Source organism: Athene noctua, chromosome 5 (assembly GCF_965140245.1).
Source record: "Athene noctua chromosome 5, bAthNoc1.hap1.1, whole genome shotgun sequence".
Lineage (NCBI taxonomy): Eukaryota > Metazoa > Chordata > Aves > Strigiformes > Strigidae > Athene > Athene noctua.
The window spans coordinates 49,911,304-49,926,547 of NC_134041.1; the positions used below are offsets into that span (position 1 = coordinate 49,911,304).

General features: G+C 40.7%; 1 protein-coding gene across 2 annotated transcripts in view; it reads right to left on the reverse strand.

Annotated features, from left to right (window-relative positions):
• The window catches only part of BTAF1 (B-TFIID TATA-box binding protein associated factor 1), a 47,254-nt gene extending 35,575 nt beyond the window's left edge, over nucleotides 1-11,679 (reverse strand). The window contains exons 1-3 of one of the 2 annotated variants that reach the window (XM_074907494.1): nucleotides 11,337-11,679; nucleotides 1,251-1,374; nucleotides 122-236 (exon numbers count right to left, since the gene is read on the reverse strand). In XM_074907494.1, the coding sequence (XP_074763595.1) occupies nucleotides 122-236; nucleotides 1,251-1,374; nucleotides 11,337-11,350 (253 nt within the window). In that variant the 5' untranslated portion in view covers nucleotides 11,351-11,679. Of the gene's footprint in view, nucleotides 1-121; nucleotides 237-1,250; nucleotides 1,378-5,651; nucleotides 5,720-11,336 lie in introns of those variants that run through there. The other variant, XM_074907493.1, reaches the window with a different exon arrangement.
• Nucleotides 11,680-15,244: the final 3,565 nt, after the last annotated feature.

A 15,244-nucleotide genomic window follows, 5' to 3' on the forward strand; every position in this document is an offset into this window, starting at 1 on the left:
CATGCATATAAAAGTCTATGCTCAAAAAAACAGAATGATACAGTCGCCTTGGAAAGTCTCATATCACAGTCAGTTTGCATCAGATAAACAATGAATTCTACATAATTCATTTAAGAAGCACCTTGTTTTGATCTTGGAGTTGGATTCCACTCAGGTACATTTTTCACTATTGCTTCAACAGCCTGGCCAGCTGCAATACGAGTATCCCAATTTGTACTTCTTAAATACACTAACACCTTTAAGGAAAGATAGATAAATAAATATTTGCTTAAAATGTACTTTCAGAAAATCCATCAGCTCTTATGCTCTATTAAAACGCACTTAACTTTTAATGCTATGGATTAAGACAAATTCAAAACAACAGAAACAAAGGACAAATAAACCAAACCGAAGAAATGCCAGCCGTCTTCTACATACTGCTCACTGCTGAGCAGAACTCTTGCCATAGCCAGACATTAAGAATTTATAAACTATATTTAATCCCATCAAACTCAGCCTTGATTTCCTCCAGGTACTGAACAAGGGTTGAGACTTTTGCTTTTTGCTTTCTGAAAGTGTTCAATAGATTAATAGACCTTAAAACTTTGAAGTCATTTAACCCAAGAAAAGGGACAACATGGGTCACTTGAAGCAACACATAGTCTTCTAAACTAATTTACCACTTTGAAATCTCGAAAAACTATTTCTTTCTCTGAAATTTGATATTCATGATTCCTTGGCCACTCTATTGATACTATCAATTGTGGTGAGGGCACCTGTTCAATAAGAGCAGAATTGAGGTCACTCAGCCATCTCCAGCTGTCAGATATAGACTGTTTTTGGTGGTTTTGCTAGGACTTGGCCAGATTGAAGTTTCAAACTAATGGAAATATCTTTCCATTTTCCAGTCCTTTTAAAGACATGCAGCCTCCTATATTTTTAATGCTGTATCACTCAAGAAACAATTTTTAAAGGCAGGAGCAGAAATTTTTATAAGGCAGTAGAGCTTCTCTTTACAGAGGAAAACCTGAAGTTACAGGAAACACTGAATATCAATACTGAATGCAAAGTGAAACCTCATTTATGTAACCATTTCAGAGGCTGACAAAACAGCAGGCTTAACAGAAGTAGTCTCCTAATTTTTTTCAGTCTTGTACATTCAGAGAACACAAGACTATGATGCTTTTTCTTCTTTCCACAGAACCCACACCCCTTTAAACTAGTTTTATTCTCACCATTAAAGAACTGAAAAAAAAAAAAAAGATGCTTACTTTAGATAAGAGATTATTCAGTTCATGAGGATGCAGTTTCACTACTTCCCCAAGTTGCTGTGCAGCTGCTTTTCTTGTTACTGGTGTTGTACCGGTGTCCAGTAAAATAAAGAGACGATCAAGCCTAAATATGATTAACAAAAACCGAAAATGTTATGCTATTCATAGTTCAGCTGCCCATTTTTATTAATATGCCCCCACATTCTTCAGTTTATCTAATGCAAACAGAAGAAATGTTTGCCTGAAGACTGTCAATTGACAGGGTGACAAATGAACTTTTTTCCTAATAGTAAGCATAGTTGTTCTAAAAGCACATTTAATTTGATAAGCAAAAAAATAACTGATAAATTCTTAGAAACATTAGTTAAAAAAAAAGAATCTGCAGTTACAAGAAAAAATGTTCCCTTCCTTGTTCTGTGATAGAATATTTTCTATCTTGAAAAACACTGTTAAGTTGTAAATGATCTTCATCAAATTCTGTCTGATAGAGAAATCAAAAGGTTCAACTGCTCCTATTGTGCATTATCATTTATTTTGAAGACATAGTCTGCAATCTATAATATCGAGTTCTGCTTTGCCAGGATACCACAAATTTTTACTTTTCACATATTTTCTCCCTAACTACCTGGAATATGTAAGACCAAACCTGCTGTATTTACAGCTTTGAAATAATCCAATTCCTCTGGCCTTCGATGAAATTCAAGAATTTAACCAGATCTGTTTTCACAGTAACTCTGTATTTAGTGAGACACCCCAATCATCTCTTTTCAGATTAGTTAGCTTACTTCTTGTTTAGAATTACTGAGTGAGAAAGTCATCCATATACAAAAAGCACATAAAAAGAGTCTACCTAGATAATCAAATCAATGATGGAAGTAACATATGCTCATTACTCCCTCCCCTATAAGTGGGACGGTTAAAATGCTTTACAGGGGGCTTAGTTTATTGGGTAGTATGAGATTATTACTGAATGTGAGTCTAGAATCTGTCCAGGCAATGCAATCAGAACTGTCTCTTCTGGCCTTAATCAAAAATACTCCACCAAATATTGCAACAATATGAAGCTGGAATTTACACAACAGTGAAGCTCACCTAGATCAGCCTAACAAAATAAGGATACATATACCCTGAAAACTTCCCCTTCCTCAAACACATACCCTAGGTTTGAGCAAATGCAGGAAAGGACAAATGTTTTGCCTGTCAGTCTGTTGCTACTAATTACATTTCACCAAAATTGACTTTAACATTAGTTTCAATCATTCAAAAAACAAGAACGCTCCTCTTTCCAACACCACTGGATTTTGTATTTTCCTTGACATGCTTGAACCGCACTTACTCCAGAGTGTATCTTACAACATCACACATCAGAAACAGCAGTGCTACAGAGCCACTAATGTCATAGAAACCCAAATGCTCTCACAACTGGAGGCACTAGATTAACTACCCATTAGATTAAAAAAAAATTCTAGCAGTATCACAAATCATTCTAGTATTTTAGACACACTTCTGGTATTTGTCAGCTTTGAAATAATTCCCTGCCTACTAAAAGAGGTGAGCCTACTTCAGTTTATGTAGCTGAAACCGGAGTTTCAATTGCTATGATTTACTAGTTAGTAAGTTGTTTAAAAGAAAACCCAAACACACCTAAACCAGCTGTTTTGTGTGATTAGACAGTCAAGGAGGAAAACAAAAGCTTTACAGATCCAACTCTTGCAAATCACTGATAGTGGACTAGTCCAGAGGAACATATCAGACAGTTATTTACCAGCATTTTCTCCTCAGTACATTTGACAGTAATAACCCAACCTGATCTGCAGCAGTCTGTATTATTCAGTACAAAATGTGCTAGTTTGCAGAGCAACCATGGCTTGCTCGTTCTCTCATTTCTTAAATTCACCCCTTTCATTTTTCATCTCTCCATGAAACTTCAGTGTTCCATACTCAAGAAGTTTGCCATTTAGCATCACCCACTCCTTTAACTATCTAAGTATCTTTTCTTCATCTCCAAAGTGAAGCAGAATGTACAGCTTAGACCACTTCCTCAGCTAGAACTCTTCATGTGTCAAAACAGGAGGAAACCACTATGACGGCATACCCTCAAAAAAAATAAATAAAAGAAAAAAAAAAATCAAGCTTAATTCCAATCTTAGTTGTAACCCTAGATCTTCACTCCTAAAATCCTCAACTTTTTGAAGTTGTATTACCTACAAAATACAGTTGTTGCCTGTTGCTTTTTTTTTAACCTGCAATATATTTGGTTTGCAATTTGTGATTTAAAACAGTAACATGTCTAACTTACAAATGTACAACAAACCAAAAAATCTTTCTATTGTCTCACATCACTCTAGGAAGATTTCAGTGTTCAACCCCATTAAAATAAATGGAAACAGGATTAGCAAATGCAGCTAACAATATCTGACTAACAGTAGCCCTGGTCATGCTAACCATTCTTCCTTCCCCTCCTCCAAACTTCCTTAGTGTACAATTCCAAAACAATATTTTGGCGGTATTAAAATTCTTAAATTAAGTTTTGGTATTGCTGCAGAGTATGGCAGAGCCTGAATTCTCCTGCTTTAGTTGGAAGGGTAGCACTGAGAAAGTTGCCAGTTAAAATTTTCGTTCTTAGTTTCATTAAGAAAGAAAAAAATACTAAAAGTTCTAAACAAATTAATTTTAAGTACCTGATGTTGGAAAGAAATTCCCTAAATTCTGATGAGGTTTTCATTCTCAGAACAAGCTAACAATCTTTAAACTAGTTCTTAAAGTCAAAGAGAACTAACAGTTTTCTAGTGGAATGTGGCTTTTCTTCTCATGCTAGACAGTGTCATAAGCAGGACACTGCATGGCTCACATCATTCACAGATGTAACACAGAAGTCAAATCAACATGGCTGAGTGAAACACTCTACAAGGCAGATAAAATTTCAAATTATGTCAGAAAAGTTGTTCTAAGCATATGCAAGATGCAAGCAAACAAGAGAAATACAAAGAGTACTTGGGGGATGAAAAAAATTCAAAAAGAAAACCAAAGATTTATGGGTTATGAAAAAATCTAAATACCAATGAATGCTAAAAATGAAATTATCTCTAAAACTACTTCTCCTGCACATTAACTGCTGCAGGTCAGAGCTTAAAAATGCAACATCCTTCACTTTTAACTCATAAGCAGTGGTTTAGACAATCCTGACTGTCATCTTCCAATCCTGAGTGAACTACATTTCATCAACAGGACAGCAAACATACAGCACTGCTATGTGAACTCACACCATATGAGCTCACTACACAGCACTAACTTGTTCAGTAGATACTGTCTTACCCTCACTTCAGAAGTTTGAGATTTTCTAATCACTGCTGAAGTGTACAAGCAAGACAAAACCTGGACCAGCAATTCAAAGTTCTTACGAACTGCATTACATTCAAATTACATATTTTTTCTTCTAAGAAATACCACATTAGTTTCTACACTGACAAGAGTTCATTAGAAATGTTTCTGACACAGACATCAATTCAGGTGCTTAAGAACTGGCATCAAGTAGCACTCGAGACACTTCAGAATGAGTCATTCACATGGGGTCAAGAGACATGACACAGGATGCAGGAGATCCTTGTCATTCTGAAATGGCAAAGACACATCATACCATCTAAAATGGCACCAGAGACCTAGATTAGGTAAGTGAATCCTCCCCACATAAATACTGCAAGTCATCAGACCCAGAGCATTTCATTAAAGTACACTAGTTTTGAAAAGACTAAGGCTAGAATTCTTGCTTTCAGAACAGAACCACCTGAGAGATACTCAAGAATAATCAGTAGGTCTGCGATCATCATATAAACTGGAACACCCACCCTGAATTGGAACAGATTCTTTGACCACTACACTACTACCACTGAAACAATTTTATCTAACAGTCCATCCTGCCCTCCCCCCCAATTCTTAATGAAAGACTGCAGGCAAGAATAATATTAACAGTAAACAATTTCATTTGCATTGTTATTTATCAGAATAGCAACATTGGCTGTCATAAAGAGGAACATAATTTCTCTAATCAATGCTGTTATGCAGAATGATTATGCATACAGGCTTAGTTCAGTTAACTAAAGAGAGTTTTGTGAATAAAAGTACACAGAAAAAAATTACTGACCCCCAATCACTAAACATAACAAGCCTTTTGCTCTTCCAGCGCATCACTGCAGCAAAGATCACAATATAAAAAATTACAAAGGACAAACACAAGTACTTTCAAAAGAGCCACCACAACTGAATCAGTGGCACTCTCCAGGTAGCAATTCCATGTTCTAGTCACTGCTTTTCATTCAATTTTGCATATTCAGCATTAAACTAAGTTATACATGACCCTAGCCAGGCACAGTAGGCAAATGTTGCAACAGATGACCTGTTCTTTTCTTCATGTTAATCCTCAATTCTTTGTTGCCTAAAGGTATGTGTCCAAAGAGAGGGCTGATTTCCATTTGAAGGGACAGTTATCATAATATTTAAAGTGAACCTTATGGGACTCCTGAGGAAACTGGATGATGTGGATTTGAAAGCCCTTCAACTAGAGGGATTAGAAAACTAGTAGCAGGACAGTTAATGACCGGGTCAAGATACAGAGGTTAACAACAGCATCTCCAAAATATTTCCAAAAGGAGATCTATGCAGCTGAATTGTATAAAGATCCTGATCATCCCAGTGTAAGCATTCTGACTGGACTGGGCTGGGCTCTCACGGGACTTCAGATGGGAAAACTTCCAATTTGTTGATTTCAATGAGTTTAGGCTTGAAAGGGACGGTGAACTGATCACTGCTGCCAATGAAGTGGTCTGTTTGGACTGACATCTCTGTGTGTGCCAGTGTGTTTGACTGGCCAGGGAGCAGTCTCTGACAGTAAATGCCAACTGGTACACAACAGCTCATAACTATCTAAGCATATATTCTAACCCATTAAAACTGTGTGACTGTACAAAAAACCCTTAGTGGTGTAGTCCCTCGAAGACTCTAATGTCAAACTCTGCCCAGAGCTCTTTGGAAAACTGCTAGCTAGCACCCATAGAAGAGAATACTCTTATGAGTTCACAGTATAAATTGCATTTCAACACCCAGGAGCTTCCTCCCAGGCACTATTTCTTAGTACAGAAATAGCCCAGAAACCTAGAAAACAACACTAAATTAAATTTTAGACTTGACAAGGGTTGGCACACACTGTTAAATTCATCCTAAGCTCTAATGGAGATGCCTTAGCTTTTCTTGTTGACCTGATAATCCTTTGGTGGCGTTTCATCATTTGGTCAAATCCCAGCTTGGTCAGCTTCACAGCTCAAATAACTCAAGCCCCTACTAAAGCACACATAAACTGTTAAATAATCAAGTAAATAACTTTCCAATATACGATCATCAAGCAAGGGAAAAATCACTGAACAGAATTCAGAACAAAACAAAGTGTGATGATACACAAAGAATGGATTGTGGTTTTATTTCTCATAGGTGGGAGCCTGTAGAGTAAACAGTTAGAAGGTGCTGCTGTGGACAACAGAAAAGTCTTCTTGTTTCCTAAAGAGCAGTGGAAGGGACACCTGGAATGAAACAAGAGCTCCATGACCACACTGGTCACAATATTTTATACTGCATATGGAAGCCAACTGAATGCTAGAATTAGTATAATTAATTCCATATGCAATATTTCATATATGATCCATAGCATTAGGCTGGACAAGTTTTATTTGCAAAGTATTACATATGTATCTACATCCACCAATGCAGCCCAAAAACATATGACTAATTACATTGCAAAAGCTGTGAGAAAGAACAGGAGATTAAAACAGCTGTAAAGACATAATAATACAAGTATATCAACAAGTAATATAGGGAATGCTTTAGTAAGAATTCCATTTCTAGCTGCTGGAGCGGGTTAGAATCCTTATCAGAGCACAATCCTGACTTTCAAGTTTCATTTCGGTCTGCTAAGTGTCTGAGAAATTTTACAGCTCTATCTCATTTGGGCAGCAGCACACATGCTACTTCTGCTTCCTCCCCTTCCATGACTATGCTGGCATTCCCTCCCACAAACAGCAACAGGGAAGGCAGTCCACAGTTCTGGTCTTCAAGTCAATCTCCATCAATAAGAGAAGAGTTATGCTATTTTTTCCCCCGCTTTGGATCAGAACTCCTGTAATCACATTGGTTATAGAGTGTCTACCTATTCTGATGGTCTGCCTTTAAGTAATAATGAAAACATACTTCTTGTTCAGTTTAACTCTTGCTTTTCATGCAAGAGCAGCCATGAAGTAATACATTCCAAACAAGCTAGAAGCTGATTCCTTTCTTTAGAAAGTGTGCAATAACACCAAAAGAACATTTCTAAAAGGTACATAGGGCACATGAAAGACTTTGGATAATTTTGGTACCCTGTAAGAACTTAAACCTACCAATGATGCAGTATTAAACTTGAACTGTTACATAAGTGATGATGCCAGCCAGTGCAGCCATCTGTTCTTGGGAAGTCACAGCCCTACACTTCAACAGCCAAGAGCAATACGAGGCCCACTTATTTTCCCAGAGCTTTACTATCATAGCCTTCTGACATATTTAAAAAAAACCCAAACAAACACCTAGGTTCCTAATCTACCTATGACGAGTTACACACAAATCCAAATAAATGAAAACACAGAAAACTAGAAACTAGTATTAAACTTACATGGACCAAATTAAGAATCCTTGCAAGAGGATTCTATTCTATGATTCTATGAGCAGCAAGTTGTTATGCTCTCCCACATTTGCTTAAGGAAGTGCCTTGAAAACACCCTGAAGAGGTAGGTTGTCCTTAAGGTATTTCAGGGTGAACTTAAAATACCTATTAAAATCAAATTGTTTATTCTTAATGTATCTTACCAGCTTCGCGCATTTCATCACATTTTAAAGTGTATTTGTTCTTCTTTGTACTGTGAAGGCCATCAAAAATAGGAGAAAGCCATTAACAGCCCTGGTGTTGGAATACCAATACATGAGGTGCATTTGAACACATAAAGACACTGGGAAAAAAGTTTTATTAGATACTGAAAGGCACTATCAACACTTTATTATCTACTGAAACTCAATCATCCTGAGTAACCTATAAACACTGTCATTTCCCATAAACTGGCAGTATTATTTTTTCATCTAAAGTATATCAAAAGATCACTAGTGAGCCATTGTATTTATTCACTTGGATCATATGCTTTGTAGGAATGAAGCTGAAGCAAAATTTTTCACTTCCTTTTTTCCTTCTCAGTTCCGCTATCAAGAATTATATTTTTTTTTAGTTATGCAAACATTACAGTACTTCATATATACTTTTAAAACCAGAGACACGAGATAAAGCCTACAAAATTAGCTTGCACATTCACAGAAAGAACATCAATCTTCCCACCCACCTATACATACTTCTGGAGGATGGTGTTCATTAGTCTTTTCAGCATAAAACTACCAAAGAGATGAGCATATATGAAGCAACTATTCTGTAACATCTTTTGGTATGAGGTATTTACTGTTCTGCTTTTAGGTCCGTTTTCTAATACATCATCACAGAAATGTTATATAGAAGCAGGTCTTCAGTCAGTGTAATAGCAGACTCTAAAACGAGCATGTATACTTATAATGCAGAATATCAAAATCTCTTTTGTCCATAGATTACAAATAAGTGACAATTATTTTTAAGATTATCTTATTAATAACAAAGCTGCAAATTCTCAAATTTTGAGATATTTCAAAGCATTCCCTATATTTATTTAGGTCTTCCTGAACAGACTAGGGTTTTGAAAAAGGTTTTCAATTGGCCAAACAGCAGAAGCAAAGCTTTACTAGGAAAACAACCACTTGATAATTTACTGTTTCAAGAATGTAAAAATACCCTTCCTCCACCTACAAAAACGGTTATTTTTAAAAATATGGTTCCAATACAGAACTAACCCTAATTAAGCTTTTTGTTAATATCAGTGTTTGGTATGCACTCAGCAAATACTGTGATCCTTGGAGAAAGATTAATTTGAATCAACTTCTCCCTCACTCTCCACACTCGTATAGTTAGAATCATTCAACAATGAAGTATTACATTGGTCCTTCAAAAATATATAATGCAGCTGTAACTAACTAGAGGAAAAGTGCAGATCTCTGCAATTAAATGAAGCTGGTACAGAAGCTGGAACAACTACACCCTTTACAGAAACAGAGTTACATGTCTGAAAGGAAAGGACCTCAGAAATTCAGTGTTCTGAAATAAAAAGCGAAGACAAGATTTCCTTTTATTTACAAAAGCAACACCGGCATAGTATCATCAGTGTTCCTATGGCCCAACGGCCCAAAGGTTCATTTGTCAAGAGTTGCTGTGTAACTTCAAAGGGATATAGGCAGGTTTTGCTCTATTAAAAAACATGCACGAGGCTAAATTTACACAGTATCACTTCTTACAATTATAGAAACACTGGAGTTTGCCAGGAATAGCCAAGATATTCCAACACTCCAAAATGTGCAATTATTTTACCTAATTCACACATGGAATTGAAACAATTCTAGACCAACTCAGAAGTACTACAGCACCTTTAGTGAAGTTCTGTATCTTACATTCAACTTATGTAACATTTTGATCTTAAAACTGTACTCTGAAGCAATGTATCACATGCAATATTAATAACACACTAACTTTTTTAGTGCTCTACACTGAAGCTTAGAACAAGCCTTATCCAAAGTATTTTTTTTCCTGTCAGTTAGCAGACCAAACAGGTGTTAACTAAATCTTTGCACAGAGCACTACTGCTTTTCACTAAGCACATGTGGCTTTACAAAAACACTGTTAATGTGAAACCAATCTTAACAGGAGATATGACTTCAGCATACAGCTTAAAACCTGTATCTTGATATTCCAGTTAGCCCCCATATCACATGTACGTTAACACAGTTTAAGGAGACTGCCCCAGACCTAAGGTAATTAGACTGCTACTCTGTTTCACATGATGGCTTACAATATTATTTTAGTGTATACAGTAGTCTTGTCACAGAGATCCTTACTACTTCCAGATTCTTATGGACACCTTTGAAAAAAACCCAACCAAACTAATATATAACAAATTGATTAAAAAATAACAGTAGAATAAGATAAAGGGATAGTCTGCAGAAATTACAAAGCTCAAACTAAAACACCTGCTACCAGAAGTCTTAAAAGGTGTATTGCTGCTATAAATTTTGATTATTAATGCACACCTTTACTTTGCTACATAGAATTGTAAACTATTCACATTGAACTTCAGAAACATAAATTTACTTTTGTTGCAGCACTTCAGAAGTACAGATACTACCAACACGTGACTTGAAGCTAATCTATCACAAGGTTAATTTGGATTTATGGTTTCAAATATCCTGTTAGGAAGCTTAACATGCCCATTTCACACACACACCAAAAAAAAAAAAAAAAAAGATGTCAGGAATTTGTGCTCAGCATTTTCGATAAAACAGCCCTATTAAGACATGCCTCTGTATCTGTGAATACTTTAAACGCTGGCACACCCCAACGCACATGTGTGTAAGCAGATACTACCCAACATCTTGAGGCAGAGCCAGAACACACGAATCACTTTTCTGCATGGAAGCCTGTTTTATTTGTTATTTTACAATTAAGTGCTCTGAAAGGCAAAACGGTTTCTTGCCAGTTTTTGAGACTCGATATCGTTATCCCCTACTCCCTAGCAGTTTAACCCAAGGAAGGGCTGGCCAACAAAACGAAGGCGTCGAATTCAAGAGGAAGCCTGAGAGGCCCCAAGCAGAGGCCTGAGGAAGGGAGGGGGCTTCTCTAAGCGCCAGGCAGGGGAGCTACCCCAGGCCTGGAAGCAAACCCAGGCGCCGGAGCACGCAGCCACCCCCAACCCTACCCAGGCGGCCCATGCCGCCGAGGAGCACGGACATCGCGACGAGGCCTCCACAGGCTCCCAAAGCAAGAGGGGGTGGGAACCGGGCACCCCCCTCCACCCCCGCACCCCCAGAAGCCTGGCCACACGGAGGGCCGGGGACTCCGGGCCGCCGCTGCCGGCCCTCCTTCAGCCACCCTTCCCGGCTCCTACCGACCTGGAGACGGCCATGGCCGCCCGGAGCTGGGCCTCGCTGGAGGCGAGCGGCGGGACAGCAGGCGGGGGGGGCCGGCGCCGCTCTCCCAGAGAGAAGAGCGCAGGGCCTAGCTCGGGCCTCTCGAGCGCCGCACCCGGCCTCGGCCCCGCCGATGATCCGCGGGGAGCGGCTGAGCGCAGCTGTCGCCGGCAACGATCAGAGTCCCGCTCCCCCCAGGGGGGCGGCAGCGGCGCGGGCGGGAGCGGTGCACAACCCTCGGAGCGCGGGTTAAAGCTTCTATTCCCCCATCGCCGGGGCGAAGCCCAATGCCTGGTTTTATACGAGCAGCCATCTTGTATTTATTCCCTTCCTCCATGATAGCCGCTTCCTGATTGGCAAGAGCTCCCGGCCGCAGCCAATGGCGAGAGCGCTTCTAAGAGCAGGGAGGGCGGGCGCACGCAGCGCCCGGACTGAGCAGGACCGGCCATGGAGCCTGCCGAGCCGGCTGGGGGGCGGGGGGCCCGCCGGCCTCCGGCGGGGCGTACCATCGGCACGGCTGTGGAGGGAGGCTCAGAGGAGAGCGCCCCAGTCTCTCGCCCCGAAGGGAGAAGGGAGGCGCCAGAACGCGAAGTACGCGCCTTTCCTTTTCAGTCCACCGGGCGGTGGCACTTCTCTGCCGCCAGCATGGCGGGACGGGTCGGCCAGGAACCCCGCGAGCTCACGCCGCGCTCCCCACTCGCCGGGGTGCGCTGCCCCCCGGCTTACGCCCGGTGCAGCGGCGCGGACGCTCGGGCCGCGGAGAGACTACGACTCCCGGCGTGCAGCGCGCTCAGCGCCGCGCCCCCTGCGCGGCGACGCAGCCCCGGCGCCTCCGGGGACCGGGCCGGGCTGAGGGGGCGACCGCCGCCGCCCTCCGGCCCCCTGCAGAGCCCTCGGAGCAGGTGGTGGCCTCTCGGTGACTCACTTCGGTTACCGACAAGGGTTTATTAACCGGCACCAGCCCCACCCCAGGCAGCAAAGGGGCATCTGAGCAGCTCTCCGCAGCGCGGCCCAGTAACTGACCGCGCTTCCCTCCACACCGCCTCCTTCTCCCCTGAGGCGGCCGGCCCGTCCTCCGGGCCCGGCGGGGCTCCAGGCTGCCTGCACCGCGGAACGGGGCTTGGAGACCCCCAGCGTCCCACCACGGCAGAGGCTCTTCCGGCGGGCGTGTGCTCTGGGCCGCCGCCGCACTTCCCCTTAACTCTCAGGAAAGAAGACGGCTCCGTGTGCATGCTGTCGGCTTCGATCAGATCCAGAGAGACACAAATTAAGAAATCGGCTTTTGACAAATCATTTAAATTGATGATCCCAGACGGGGACGTAAATTTACCTGACGTACATAACCTTTCATGTGATAAGTTGAAAATACAATAATGAATTTTTCTTTCCTGTAAGTAATGCATAAACTTGCATTAATAAATGAATTTGCATAATACTGTATGAGAAAGTTTTTCTCTAAAGCCTATTGTGGTGCATATTTCATACCAAACCTTTCTATAGGGATTTTTGCTTGCCCCAGCCTTTCTACTGGATGGTTTCTCTTTCCCTGTAGTAGTTAACCCTTCGTGTATGGATTCGCTCATTCATTCCCTGCTAACACAGGCATAATCCAAATAGACATTCTAATGCTGTCTTCATGGTCACGGTGCTTTTATAGTTCTATAAACAAGACATGAGTACATAATACCCCAATCTATTCTTACCCACGTTGCCCCTGCCTATACCTAAGACCTCCAGAAAGGTTTGCGCCAAGTGCTTCTTTACAGTCGGCTCCCGCTCCCCTGCCCTTTGGTGGGAGCTCTGTGGTGACTGTGAGCTGGAGTCGAAGTGGCAACCAAACATGAGCAATATGAGTGAGCCCAAGGCCTCTGCATCACAGAATGTGGCCAGAGCAAACCACAGACTTCATTTTCAGTGGCAGAAATGGTTTTTTGTCACAGTGCTACACTCAGTGACCCAGATAATGCCTTTTCTCTTCCCTGTAATGGCTATGATGTAGTAACTACCTTTAGATTATCTCAATATGCCTCCTATAGCAGAATACACAAAAAGATTCAGTGGGTTTAGTTGGAGGCAAGAGCCTCTTACTGAAGTATGCCAAAACTACACGCACCTTCCTTTCTGCCATCATATGCCATCATGTGTTGCAGGTGCATCCGCCTAGGTCCCTGACCCATGGTCTGAGGCACATGTCTGCTCCTGTCCCACGTGTGTACATGTTTTCACATGATGGGGTGCCTGCTATTTAGGCACGTGATGGGGAGGAACAGCAGGGAGTTGGCATAGAGAGTAGCAAGGCGCGGGCTGAGGGTGGATATATTTGTCTTGCATGTTGTTGACATGGATGTATAGCAAACATCCCTGATGATATTTCCGCATTTGTTTAGCTAGGAATCCACAACCACCCTGTCCTGCTGTAGGCATTATTGAAATGACCCTCAGGGCCTATTTCCATTTCTAACACCCTATTTTTGCTTAGGTTCCTTAAAAACATTTTGTGCATTGTTTTAATAGCAGTCAAGGCAGAGGGCACATCAAACATGCAATAAAATTTGTTTTGAACAGCTCCATAGGGGTTATCCTACCTGATAAAAATAAGTTCAGGGAAAATACTGGTGGTAGGTGTTATGCACCAAGTACTTGCTGAAATGATGATAAACTGCAGTCCAAGCAAAACAATCTGCAAAAGACAGAAAGAATGATCTGTTATTTACCTAATAGTAGGTATTCTGTACTGAAACACAATTCATTCAAATGTCACACCATATATTTTTGTATTTTGATGTGACGTTTATGTAAAGCACATCATTACTTAACTATTCACCTGTATCTTCTGCTCAGTCCTTTTCGTACACCCTATGAAAACCAATTCTTTGTCCATGCATCTATTCACCTGATCCGTAAGTCATACCAATCCTTTTTGCATGTTTGGTCTGGACCCATTTTTCAAGAGATAGCCACACATTTACTCCTGTTTCTTTTCATATATGTTAAAAGAATCTTCCCTGCAAATCTGTGTGCCAGTACTCTCTCAAACCTGTTCCTGAATTAGATAAAACTCATTAATTTCCAGTCAGTTGGTATGTTATGATCATGACTTTCTGCACCAATCTCAATGATTTTTATTTTGTTTTCCTCCTCCTGCCAACTGTGTCCACCTGTGAATTCTTATTGCTTAGTCTGCAGATTCATAGTGACTGCAGCTTTCTTATTTGCTATGTATAACTACAGAGCCCAGGGAAAAAATGGTGCAGTCTCCCAAGTACTACAGCTGTGCAAATAGTAGATGACGGAGGCAGAGTTTTCCTGGTGGAATCCCTCCTGATTAGACCTGGCATACCGTAATCTTATACATGTTCTAGTCTTCTAGTTTTATTTTTCCAGAGGTTTTTTGTGTCCTGGGGGTTTGTAGATTTGTATCACTAATGATCACACCAGCCACTCTTTAACTGTAGGTATAACATTTGATACCTCCTAGTCTGGTAAAAAAGACTATTTTCAAATAGTTTGCACCTATTTTAGTGGCTGTCTTACTTGATTTCTGAATTCCCTTGGAAATCTTGTCTGAAGAGAAGCTAGTCTTAGAAGCTTGTTCAGCAGTTTGTTCAGACATCTCTGCTGGTATCTTAATCACTATCATTATTTTGATTATCTGGGGGAAAATTGCTCTGAGATAAATTTATGTAGTATGATCTTATGCAGGTAAATTGTGCGGGTTCTTTGCAACCTGTATTTCTTAATGATGCATTCTGTTCTGAAGTCTGCAAACTAACAAGTTACCTAGTAAGCCATTTCTAACATACCTTAAGATTCTTATTTATTTTTATTTGTTTCTTCTTCAAGTATTATTTAATCTTACTAGTTTTTATTTTACACTTTATCTCTGTAGG